At 38.8% G+C, this 13,509-nt stretch overlaps 1 protein-coding gene across 4 annotated transcripts in view; it reads left to right on the top strand.

Annotated features, from left to right (window-relative positions):
* The window catches only part of LOC124070318 (protein turtle homolog B-like), a 119,085-nt gene that overhangs the window by 51,431 nt on the left and 54,145 nt on the right, over positions 1-13,509 (top strand). For 3 of the 4 annotated variants that reach the window (XM_046410122.1, XM_046410123.1, XM_046410121.1), the window contains exons 5-6: positions 238-355; positions 9,522-9,663. In XM_046410122.1, the coding sequence (XP_046266078.1) occupies positions 238-355; positions 9,522-9,663 (260 nt within the window). Of the gene's footprint in view, positions 1-237; positions 356-840; positions 917-9,521; positions 9,664-13,509 lie in introns of those variants that run through there. The other variant, XM_046410124.1, reaches the window with a different exon arrangement.

Raw genomic sequence — 13,509 nt, 5'->3', positions numbered from 1 at the left:
ACACACTGTTCTTTCTTAAGTTATTGCCTTTAAAAAACACACTTCTCTAAAAAAAGCAGAGAGCCCAGATATATTTTTTGCTGCCAGATCAGAGTTGTATGTGTAAATGCATGTGTCCACAGTGACAGTGGGATAAAGAGTATGTTCTTTTGGTTGGAAGACCACAGTTCGGTGCCCTTTTAAGATCCACCTTAACAGCAGATTTTAAACATTTAAAAGTTTATCGTTTGTCTTCAGGTGTCTGATGGGAGTTTGACGGTGCTATCCATCACCCGGGAGGATCGTGGGGCCTATACGTGTCGAGCTTTCAGCCCCCAGGGAGAGGCCATTCACACCACACGGCTGCTGGTACAAGGTAAGTACATGTGTATTTGCTGTTGTGTCCTGAGAAGTATTTTTACATGTTCTTATGGCACTTCAACTGAAAGTTATTAGATATGGAGCTATGAAAAAGCATGTGATTGAATTTTTGCTAGCAATGTTTAATGTGTTTTTCATCATGCCTGAAGTATTGGTCATGTCAGCTGATTTTAAGCAACAACTTGCAAAGAGACAGATTTATTGTTGGACAAGTTTTTGGATATTATTGATTTATATATTTGCTCACATTGATCCACTTAGGGCTGTCACAATAACACATTTTCACTGCATGCTTAAAGTGGCCAAAGTAATAAACAATATATCTCTAGAAATCAATCTATAGAAATAGATAATAACAAAATAACACAATAATAACAAAAAAAGGCTTTCAGTCTAATTGATCTTTAACTTTGTTTTTTTTTTTTTTTTTGTTGTTGTTGTTTTGTGTTTAGCTTCTTTTTGGCACACTGATTCAGTTGTGGGATGACCCCTCCTCCCCGATTAGAGAGAGCGGTGGTTGAGCGAGCTAAACAGTGAATGAAGAGAGGGAGTGCAGGTAGCAGCAACAAAGCAGAAAATCAGGGAAATAAAAAGTGATTTACTGATTATTTCATGGCAGTTGCGTTCTGAACAAATAAATAAGAAAATAAATCCAACCATACCTCCACACAACTCGATAGAATGCCAAATCTGAGGATTCAAGTAACGCTCACATCAAACAGACAAAGACCTGCAGAAACAGACAGAGCAATGAAGCGAGTGAGTGAGAGTGAGAAGTGATGCTGACACTTCAATTTCACACATCCTTATTTTGACATAATTCTAATAATTTAGGAAATATATCCAGACATATAGAAGAGTGAACTATTGGCCTTGGCAGAACCCTTTGACGCCCCCCCCCCCACAGTATTATTTGCATAATTAACACAATGTCAATATGCATTCATATTGCAACATCCATTCAGAAGTCAACAGCAGAAACATTTTGCAGAAAACCAGTAAAATTCCCTTTTAGAGGTGATTTTGTACCCTACACTTGTCCGATAATTCCCAAAACTGTTTTCCATGTAAGCCTTATGTGCCAGCTAGAGAGCATGACACATGGCATTCCAACAGCAGGTACTGGCAATAGTCATGTAATCCCAAGATACACAAAATACAGTATGTATATATGTAGAGTACATAGGCAAAACATAACATATGACAAACTGACAAACAGACCCTGATAAACTTTTGCACCAGTTTTTGTGCTATCAGTTTCTGTGGTCACACAGAAATTGATTTCCCTATTAAAACCCAAGGATCTGATGAAATAATAACATGCTACTATCTGTTTATGCCTTTATGGTGTTCCCTTTGGTAGATAAAGTGGTATATTAACTTTCTTGCGGGTATGTGGAAGGGACACGTTATGGGCAATGTTGACTTTTGGTCAGAACTCAGTAGCAGTCAATAACATCAGCTCCTCTCATCACTTTTAAAACTTTTTCAATGAGCCACGAGGACAGTCTTTGGTTGCTTCACTGAAGACGTGTTGCAAGGCAAATACACAGCAACAAGTGTTGTATGGGAATTTCCATAATACATATTTTTGAGTTTAATTTACATTTAATTTATTTGAAGTGCATTCATAAATCAATGATATTTCCAGTATTTTCATTAGGCTACAACTAAAAAAGTTTATAGTCAGAAGTGTACATTTTTTGCAGTGTAATGAAACTGCTAGCACCTCTGGCTGTAGACTTCTTAGCGACAGTAGTGTTTTGAGATATCTAAAGGTTAATATCAGTATTCTAATATACTCACAATGACAACTTGGTTTAAGTTAATGTTTAATGTGTACTACACAGTAGGTATCATCTTGTTTAACATATGTAGAAATTGGAATGAAAAAAATAATAAAAAATATTAGCTTTTTTAGATTGTACTTAGAACAGTGGTGCTTGAACGTCTGTACCACTAATGTATAAAATATGGATGGAGCTTTCTGTTCTGAAAAATAAAGCTAAAATAAAGCTTTCTAAAGGCTAGCGGGTGGTGACTTCACTGGTTTCAAAAAGATGTCTGTTGAAGTCCTGATGAGTTTATTGTTGGTCCAATTTTAATCAGGGTATGTTTGAGAACATGGCTACCTTGTGATTGACAAGACCTTGGTTTCCCAGGCAGATCCAAGCGGGATAGAGGTGTAGCATATACTCCCCAGCTCAACCATTTCATCCTAACATGGCCACTGCAGGCACTGAAAAGACAGGATGACAATAACCAACCTTATGGTGGTGATAGGAGAAAAATGAGGGGACCAAAGTCAGTCTGGACCAAGGTGGTGAACCAGTATACTGACATCCTCCACTGAGCGACACCTGTAACATGGCTAAAAGGAAAAGTTTTAGCTAAATTTAAAATGTGTTAAAGCTAAATATATCTTATCTTTGCTGGTATAAAACATTACAAACTTTGTAATATCAGCTAGTTGATCTCTCAAGCGTGCTATCACGTCCGTATGAATATTACAGACTGAGTAGAATTTAAATAGTGTATGATGCAGTAGTATGTTTAGGAGTGGGACCAGACTGCACTGAAATTAGTATGGGGCGTCTAACAGCTGCATTTTGCAACAGGAACATTTAATACTAGATGGAGCATAACAATTGTATTCATACATCTGAGCCGTTTATTATTTATAGAGGCCAACAGAGAATAAAGAATCAGAGGATGGGAGAGCTTTTTTGCCTCCAGCTCTAAATGAAATGTCAGCTTGTGTAAGTAAAACGATCTGTCTGTATCAGTCCATGGTCCACCACAAAATCAACACACACTTAGCAAATGAATCATTTATTGTCTATGATGTGCCAGATCACTGGCACGCTTTAGTGCACTAATTGTTTTTCCCAGAAATTGAAAGTAAACACAGTGTCCAATGCCTTAGATGTTAGACACACCTCACCAAAAAGGATAAATGATACCCCGCATGAACACACCTGAGTGGCAATGATCTCATCTGAACTGAATTACGATCTCTAACCAAAACGCTTTCACTCAGTTTTTACCAGATTGACTACTATCAGGCGGCACGGTGGTGCAGTGGTTAGCACTGTCACCTCACAGCAAGAGGGTTCCCGGTCTGGGCCCTTCTGTGCAGAGTTTGTATGTTCTCCCTGTGCCTGCGTGGGTTTTCTCCGGGTACTCCGGCTTCCTCTCACGATCTCAAAAACATGCACATTAGGTTGGCTAATTGGCTATTCTACATTGTCCCTAGGTGTGAGTGTGTGCATGTGTGGTTGTCTGTCTTAGTGTGTCAGCCCTGCGATTTACTGGTGATCAGTCCAAGGTATACCCTGTCTCAGCTAGGATAGCCTCCAGCCCTCCCATGACCCTGATGGTTAAGTGGTATATAAAGTGGATGGATAGATAGATGGATGGATGATCACTATCATTCAATCTAAGTTCCCCTCCTTAACATGCATGTTGCAGATAGTTACTTCACTCTGATGTTTGAGCTTCACTGTGTGGAATAAAGGATGTAGAGTGTGGCACTAGAAGTCCATTTTCACATTCTTGTGTTGAACAAGAAAAGTTTCTGTATGCTCGTCCTAAAGGGCAGGTAACACGCTTAGGTATCTGAGGAATTTGTGACATCAAGCCAGTCACAATTCAGTATGCCCCTCACACAATTATGATTTACCCCGTGACTTTGATAGGAAATCAAGGGTTGAGGGGAGTGCCTGGGTTTGGAATCTCAGAACCGAGACTTTTTGTAGGTGGTGTGTTTCTGTTAGTCTCTTCGGACTGTGACCTGCACTGGGCTAGTTTGCAACTGAGTGTGAAACAGCTGGGAAAAGAGTCAGCACCTCCAAGTGTGAGGCCATAGTCTGGGTCTGGAAAAAAGGGTTGAGAGGGTGTTGCTTTGCCAAGCGAAGAAGTTGAAGAGTCTCAGGACCTTGTTCAAGACTCATGGCGTGAGAGGATGACAAGAAGATTTGTGCGGTGTTAGCAGTAATGTGAGAGTTGTACTCGACTGTTTTGGTGAAGAAGAAGTTTAGAATGAAAGCAAAGCTTTAGATTTACCTGTCAGTCTACGCTTCAACCCTCACATAAGGTCATGAGCTCTGCTTAGTGACTGAATAGATAAGACGGTGAATACAAATGGCTGGAATGAGTTTTCTCTGCAGGGCGGTGCTCAACTTTAGAGGTAGGGGGAGGAGCCTGGATAAAGGGAGGGAGGGAGCAGTAGATTAGCAGCTCCTTCGCCTCAAAAGAAGTCAGCTGAGGTGGTTTGTGCATCTGATTAAGATCCCTATTGCCTCTCTTTGAGGTTTTTGTCCATGTCCTTCTGGCAGAAGATCCTGTGGGCAGACCTAGAATCTACTGGAGGAACTATACAACGATTAGCCATAACTTTATAACAACCTGCCTAATTTTGAGTAAGTCTCTCTTTTGCCACCAAAACTGCCTTTACCCATTGAGGCACGGACCCCATTAGATCTCTGAAGTTATGCAGTAGTATCTGGCACCAGACCGCCAGAGCAGGTCTTTTAACTCCATGGATAGGACTTGTTTTTCCAGCACATCCCACAGATTCTCGATTGGATTGAGATCTGGAGAATTTGGTGGCCAAGTCAACACTGTAAGTTGTTATTGTGTCCTCAAACCATTCTTGAACTATTTTGCAGTGTGGCTGCATTATCCTGCTGAAATAGACCACTGCCATCAGGGAATACTTTTTACATGATGGAGTCTACTTGGTCAGCAACATCGTTTAGGTAGGTGGTACATGTCATAGTAAAATCCTTATGAATGGCAGGACCCACCATCGCTTCCCACATCAATGAGCCTTGGCCGCCCATGACTGTGTTACTGGTTCTCCAGTTTTCCTCCCTTGACCAACTTTTGGTAGGTCCTGACCACTGCCCACCAGAAGTTTTGGAGATGCGCTGACCCAATTATCTAGCGATCACAATTTGAAAGTTCTTTCTGTTCAAGTTCAAAAGTTCTTTCTGCTTCCAGCACATCAACCTAAAGGACAAATGTGCCATTGCAATTAGATACTCAGTGTTATTCACTTCACCTGTCAGTTGTCATAATGTTATGACTGATTGGTGTATATCCCATCTGGTCTGGAAACGCCACAGAATCACCCAGGAGCTGCAGTGGATTTAAGTGAAGTTTATTGTGTTGTTAGCCACAAAATTTGCTACTGACACTCCTGTCTTTAGCTGAACGAATGTTAGCCTGTGAACATGCTATGCTAAAATTTTGAACATGTTAAACCTTATCCCTGTTATACTCCAGCATTTTAACATTGCCATTATGAGCACATTGGCGATGCTGACATTACTATTTTAACAGGTAGTGTCAGTGCCAGAATCATCCTACACAGGTGTGAAAGTGGTCCTGTCAATTATAAAAGGTTTGTGCAAATGTGCATATTCAAAATTTATAATGTAAATGACGTGATGTTAAAAAGAAAATCTTACACAGACACAATGACACAAAGATAACAAAATTGTTTTAATCAGGGAAATGTTATAGTTCATTATTACATAAAATTGAATTTACTGAAGTTCTAAAATACTGTATTAGACAGGAAATTTGCAATTTCTAACAATAACAATGGCTTAAAAATTAAATTTAAATTAGCATGGAATTAGCAAAAAATAAATCATCAAAAAGGCAGAATCTATTTCAGATGTATTTCAGACATCAGGGGACATTAGGGGATGACACTCCCCCACAGTTAGATGAACTTCAACATGAATTGTGTGAAACACATGTATGTTTCATATATTAAATGAAATACTGCATAATGAATGAACACATAATTAAACTTTAAATTAACTTTTCAAGAGGCACATTTTTAACCTTCTGTAAATGACAGGATCGCTTTCATGCCTATGTAAAACGGATCGGTCAGCCAGTACAGGCGCTGACAGGTACTGTCTCACAGGTGTACTGAATCATTGGTACAGTCACTAATACAGTTATGCACAACAGCCTATTGGTTTATTCTTAAGTATGAATATGTCTGCTTGCTGTCATCATTTGAATGCTAAAAGACGTTTCTTGCATTCATTCATAAGAGAACAGAAACTGAGTGCAACGCCAGGTCTGAGCCAGAGCAGCTCTCTGACCCGTGCAGTAAAATTTTCGGGAGAGATGGATTAATTGAGGCCATCCTGGAAAGCCACTGAGCTGCAGATCAGCTAAGAGACTACAGTGCCAACAAATCTCCAGCACTCAGTTGGTTCCAAATAGGACGGTTTGGGACACACACACACACACACACACACACACACACACACACACACACACACACACACACACACACACACACACACACACACACACTCAAACACTCAAACACTCAAACACCAGCAACACAGTCACAGGCCTAGTCCTGGTTGTCCTGCTAAGGGGCTGGCAGATGGAAATGCTCTGCCTGTTAAAGGATCAGGCCATGGGCTACAGATCAGAACTAACATATGGGATTAGCAGTTTTTAGTTGCAACACTGACTCAACTCAGCTGCATGTGTGCATCAGATTGTGTGTGTGAATGTATTGTTTTTGTTTGTCCTTTTGTGTTATGAACAAATTGGAATATGTATGAACCCTAAATGTGTGTATTTGTGCAAGAGAATCAAGAGATCAATCAAGAGAAAACGTTCAAAGGTCTTGTGAATGCTGCACATGTGGGTGTTCATACTTGGCAGTATGGGTAATATTCACTGACTGATGTTGAGAGGTTTCAGATGAAATGAATGCCCAAGGAAAGGGCTAAGTCACTGACAAGATACTGACCATTTGAAGTTTCAAAGCAATTCCGTTTGTCCCCTACATAAAGGATAAAACACTCTCGAGTATATCTCTATATTCACTATAGATTTCGCTCATGTGAACAGTGTTTACAAAAAAATAGCAAAAGTGTGTATGTATGTGTGTGTTTGAGATCATATACAGAAACAAACACTGACACAGTGGTGAATCCCATTGAGTATTTCTCATATTTTTACAAATTTTAGTATTCTTTTGTTAAACAAGTGGTCGATCATGTTGAATTTAAACTGCGATACAAATGGTTCAGTGTAGTGTTGCAATGTTAACAATGTCCTCGTCACTGTTGGATTGCATCAGTCAAGAAAACCAGCCAGTAGTTTTTTTTCCCATCTTTACAGTTCACATACAGATATCTGCCTTTGTCCGAACTTGTTTGATTTAAGAATTATGTTGCCTTAATTGTTGAGCTTAAATATGTTACTAAAGCTAATATTTATAAAATAAAAATGTAATCAGATTAACTATAATTTAGTTTAATGAGAGGTTCATCAGCAAGAGGTTCTTTTCTTTCTCTCTTCCTCTCTCTCTTTCTTTTGAGATTACTGGCATGCATTGGCATGGCAACTGATCCCTGTCAGTAGTCGCTATAAAATTCTCCACTATTGTTGGCATCCTGACAGTATTAATATTTTCCAGGTCTCTTAATAGGACTACTAAATGCGCTCAGATTGCTGTTTATTCCGCTGGCTGGTTTCTGGCAGGAGGACTTGAAGTCTTGAACTTGCTCTACACTAGTTTTTTTTTTTTTTTTTTACTTTTGTGTGACATTTTTCTAATCAAAGCTTTCCACAAATAAAGAAAAATAGGTAGTCAGGTTAAATAAAAGTTTAAGCATTAAGGAAACATTTCTAGCCATTTCTACACATACGCAAGGCTCAAAGCTGTGTGGAATTTATCTAAACCCTGATCAATTTATGATCTGTGTGGGTGAAGGAATAAAGTGAGTGTGTTTGTTTTAGTTCAGTGTAAACAAAACCGTCATAAATGCCATGTGGATTTTATCCAAATACGAGACAAATGACAGTGAGGCCTCAGACTTGGGCAACGTGCCACAATCAGAAAGCACGTAGTACTGCACCATGATATTATTCAACTGAACAAACAGGTCAAGTCAAAAACAATACTCACTGAACTCAGCAGTTCTTTAACATCATTTATCATTCATTCATTTTCTGGTCTGGGCTTCGATCAATCTCTTTACTCCCAATTATCTCCTCAGCATGAGTCTTGGGTCTTGAGCACAAGCTTTTGACTTTTTTTCATGCTGTTTTTTAACACTCAATACCTTTTTTGTACTCTTCTAGTCAATGAAAAGTTTAGAGAAGGATCTCTTTGACACTTCAGATCATTCTTTTGGCTTCATCTGTCTCTATTCTGTATGACAGTTGATTTGAAAGGATTAAATCAACACAATAGAAAATCTTTGGCATGATGCCTGCTGAACTAGTCTAGTTCACATGAGATATTTCACATGCATTGGTCCAGTCTTTCTAAACAGTGTTTATGTGTAGTATGTCCTATTTTGGGTGAAATGCCACATAGACACACACTGAAGTGTTGAGTAGTGCTCTCATGTAAAATTAGTGTGTGCTAGTAGCTGAAGTAGATGAAAGTAGAATAAGTTGATTTAGCTTTCATACCAATCTCAGCATGGTTATGGATGTAGTTATGGTGACAGTTGGGGAATAAATCAAGAATCATGGTATAAATATATCCATGCGTGCAAGGAGGATGATCCATCTGGTAGAGCAAGGATCACTCAATAAGTTCTCATAATCCTTTACTGAGGGCAAATCCCTGTGTGTCTGTACAGTATACACAGTCACCCTTGTTGTGTTTGTATTGGATGTGATGTGGCTGAGTAATGTCTGTATGATGTCCTCACACTGACCCGCGCTCCCTATATGGACAATGCAGTCATTTAGATCATAGGATAGTATGGCTTCATACAGAGTAGTTTCATGTTGTGGACAGTAAAAGGATCTCATGTATGTGCTCTATACTATATGACTTTTTTACATGGTTCCATTAAAGAGCAAATTTCAGCCTTACTTCTGTACTTTTTTTTTGGTCGGGATCAGGGTTCAGTTTAGTTTGAATAAAAAGTGACAGCCCTGTTCCTTATTTTTCAAATTTCAGATTCCCTACCAGCAAAAGTGGATTTCCTTCTAAGCAAAAGTCAATCTATTTGATGGGAATTTAACTGTTTAAATTCTGTTTAATTTCATTGTGACAAAAGTACATTTAGTCTCATTCCTTTCTAATGAAGTGTTCTACTCAGTATATGTCTTTCAAGATTGTTTGAATTAATTATGTTTTTCTTCCACAGGCCCTCCGTTTATTGTATCACCACCAGAGAACATCACAGTGAACATCTCGCAGGACGCCTTCTTCACCTGCCAAGCAGAGGCCTACCCTCGCAACCTGACCTACACCTGGTTCTGGGAGGAGGACAATGTCTTCTTCAAGAAGTAAAGTTATGATCGGGTCCATTATTGTGCACCATATCACCTCACGTGTCTGCATCTACTCTTCACTAGCCACTGTTAAGAGTCCCGTGTTGTGATGTTGTTTTCATGGTGAATGTTCACAAAAAAAGGAATGATTGGTGGTTTCAGAAGAGCTGATCAGACATATGATTTTAATTTTAATATATCCATGGTCTAAAGTTGCAAAAAAAAAAAGTACACTAAAATTAGGAATTGTTTTATGTCTCCTTGAAGCAGTGAAGAAATGATCAAATGCGAGGCACGCAGCTGTTTGGAGTTTATCCAAACCCTGATCAGTTCTCCTGCTGAATGATATGTGTGGGTGAAGGAGCAAGGTGAATGTGTCCGTCATAGTTAAGTCTAAGCACATAGTTTCATGAATGTCATCTGGATTTTGTCCAGATACAAGATAAATGACAGTGGGACCTTAGTGAATCTGACTTGGGCAATGAGTCACAGTCAGAGAGCACGTAGTACTGCACCATGATTTTACTTTACTGAACAGATTAAAATGGACAGGTCAAAAAAGTACTGAACTCAGCAGTTTCTGAACATCAGCTCTTTCCCCCTTTCACTTTCTGGTCTTAGCTTCAATCAATCTCTTTACCCCATGTTATCTCCTCAGCATGAATCTTGGGACTTGAGCACAAGCTCTTGAGTCTTTTCATGCTGTTTTTTTAACCCTCAATAGCTTCTTTCTACCCTTCACACAAGACACATGAGACAGTTTCTCTAAATATCATTAAAATGCCATAGCGTACTACAAATGGCATCCTGTCGTCCCTGGCAGAATCCTTAGCCAACCAGGTTAAAGAAAATGTGGGATGAACAGACCATCACTTAACAGATGACAAACTGAACTGTGTGATGATGACGACTGGCTGGTTACAGTTTGAGGCCTACGAAAATGTGAAGATGGTGAAATGTGGACCATCTATCCCCTTGGTCACAAGAGGCTTGGTAGCAGGACATTTCTGATGTGTTATGCAGGTTAAAACTGAGTATTGCAATCAGCGGAAAGAGAGCTAATTAGCTGTTAGCTGTTAACAGCTGAGTCCCAGGGTGTGTGTTTGACTGAGGGAGCTAACAGCTAAGCTTAACACACAGCAGCAAACTTCTGTCGTAGATGAAAGTAATCACATACAAGAATTGCCTAAGTGGTGGAGCAGTGACCTCAGTACAACGAAGGAGACAACTGTGTCCTATTTATTTTCTGTTTTTTACAATAAACAGATAACATTTCATGTTGTTTTAAACTTATTGTTTTGGATAGAGTAACATAGATATGTGTTTTTCAACACTATAATTGTTTATTATATTATTCATTATTATTATTGTTACTATTGATAATAAAACAACATTGCCGATTGCTGAGCAGCGATCGGCATCGTCTGATACTGGTGATCGGCCCTAAAAGTCCTTATCAGTACATGCTTAAACTTAATTAATAATAAATAAATAAATAAAAATGATAATAAATAATAATTTTAGCAGCCGATAGGCGGTTACAGCACATGCCGCATAGCCATTTCAATTCAAGCCAGCCTCTCTCGCTCTCACTTTCTCATGTCACTTTCTTGATACTCACAGTGCTAAAACCTATATCCCTCTCTTTATAAATTAAAAAATGCATGATATTATATTTTTAAATAATTTCTAGTAGTCACTGAATGTTATGTACAATCTCTATGAACTGGGTTTTGAGAATAATGTCACATTCTGGATGTATGCTGAACACACACGCACATACACACACACACACACACACACAAAAACCCAGAATATAAAAACAACATTAAAACAGACAGCAGTGGCAATACATAATGAAAGAATAGGCAATAGAGGACTGCAGCACTGAGAGTGTTACTGATCCAAGTCATGTATTTGTTCTGCTTAGGGGGGAGATTAGCCTGTCCATTTCTGTCTTACAATTGCTGAGGCATGAAGAATCTGTTTTTTTGTGGAGGCGCCACACACATACCAGCAGGAAAGTTATAAAAGAAATACATGAGTCCCAAAGTCAAGATAATATTGTTAAGTTTAACATTCTGAACTTAACTGACTTCAGTAGAACCTCTTTTGTTAATTCCCAAATTACTCGAATCAGGGTTAGCAGCAGTGGTGGAAAGTAACAAAATACGTTTAAGCAGCTACTTCAGTACTATTTTGAAATTACTTCCACGTCACTACAATTCAGAGTACTGTATTTTGTTTACTTCATTACATTTGTTTGTAATCTTTAGTAAGAGTTACTTTACAGATTTAGTTTAATAGTACAATGTATGATCAGCAAATAAATTACGATGTAATATTATGTATTAATGTGTTTTATTGATCCCCAAAGATAGATTCACAACTCCTCAGCAGATAAACTATTTAAATGAAGATTAAAAACCTTTACCAGCTTGATAATTAAAGTGATGTACACATGAATGCATCAATAACAATAATCCAATAATATAATGTACATTATACTGAAATAGGCCTTTCCCCATAATGCATACTTTTACTTTTGATACTTTAAGTAGTCAAACTAATTCTTTTGTACTTTTCTTGTAACAGAGCATTACTACACTGTGGTACAAGACCTGAGTACTTCTTTCACCTTTGGTTAGCAGTATTGTTCTGGTTCTTGCTCCTCCATTGCAGCCGCTCCCTGCGTGAGTCGGCTGTGGCAGCCCCACAGCTGTCTCTGTGGTCAGACAGGTGTGCAAGCTGCAGCAGTTAAATGAGGTAGCGTCACACATTGGTGGAGGTAGGCAATGTGTCCCAGAAGTAAAACAACAGGCTGTACTGTCCCTTTCAGACAGTCAGGCCTTAAATAAGTGCTCTGGCAATTTAGTATGTCGGCCTCATGTTTTAATGAGCGCAGAGACACTTTTATTTATAGGGTAGTACAGCAGTCTTACGAGGTCCATTTAACTTTTCTGTAAAACTCAAAATTGCAGTTAATTGTTGTTAGATCAATGTAAAAGCTGGAGCACAAGGTTAAAGAAGTACAGAGAGAAACTGGCATCAAAATGTTCTTCACTTTATCAAGATCAGTGCAATAAATTAGCATCTCTTTTGCTCTCTACCTGTTTACCTGGCATGCACCTTATGAAGAGACCAGGAGTTTATCCCATTTTGCCCATTCTGCTTACTCTTTTAAGATTTAAAATGCACATTCACAGTGCATCATAGTACATTAACATCTTATACATTACATTGTTTTTGGAGAAGTTGACAACTCTAATGCATAAGTGGAATAAAATCTGGCAAACGCTGAGATAAAGAAAACTCGTGGCCTTTAAAAGCTATACTATAAATTCCTCTGTATTATACATGCGCATGCAGGAAAGGAGCAAAGCCTGGAAAGCTATAATGAAACTGCTGCTGCTGCTTTGGCCCCTTCATCTTAAGGCCACTTCATCATCTCTGAGACCTGCAGTATCATCAGGGGATGGGGTTCAATAACATTATATTGAGTCCAGTTCAAAATCTGCTTACCAATCCAAATCCTTTTAAATCCCTTATTGAATCTTTTGGATAGGTAGTTTGGGGGGAAATCAAGGCATCTCTTAGTTAGAGATTCTGTTCTGCACAAAGGGTGTAGGACTTTTACTACAGATTTAGTCACTGGTCTGTCAAATTTGTTAACGCGTTATCAGCTAAATAAAGGGCAGATGTTTCTGCATGCACTTCACGTTACGGCTGCACAGGCTGAGCACTCAACACAAATTCTTCAACATGATGGACAGCACATAAATATTGAAGAAGGTGTTTGTTGCTTCCTTCTTATTATGAGTATTCTCCAGCAGATATTGCATTTGTCAAGATTGTTGATTT

Source organism: Scatophagus argus, chromosome 14 (assembly GCF_020382885.2).
Source record: "Scatophagus argus isolate fScaArg1 chromosome 14, fScaArg1.pri, whole genome shotgun sequence".
In the NCBI taxonomy this organism is placed as follows: Eukaryota; Metazoa; Chordata; class Actinopteri; family Scatophagidae; genus Scatophagus; species Scatophagus argus.
This window is presented reverse-complemented; position numbering and strand designations above follow the sequence as displayed.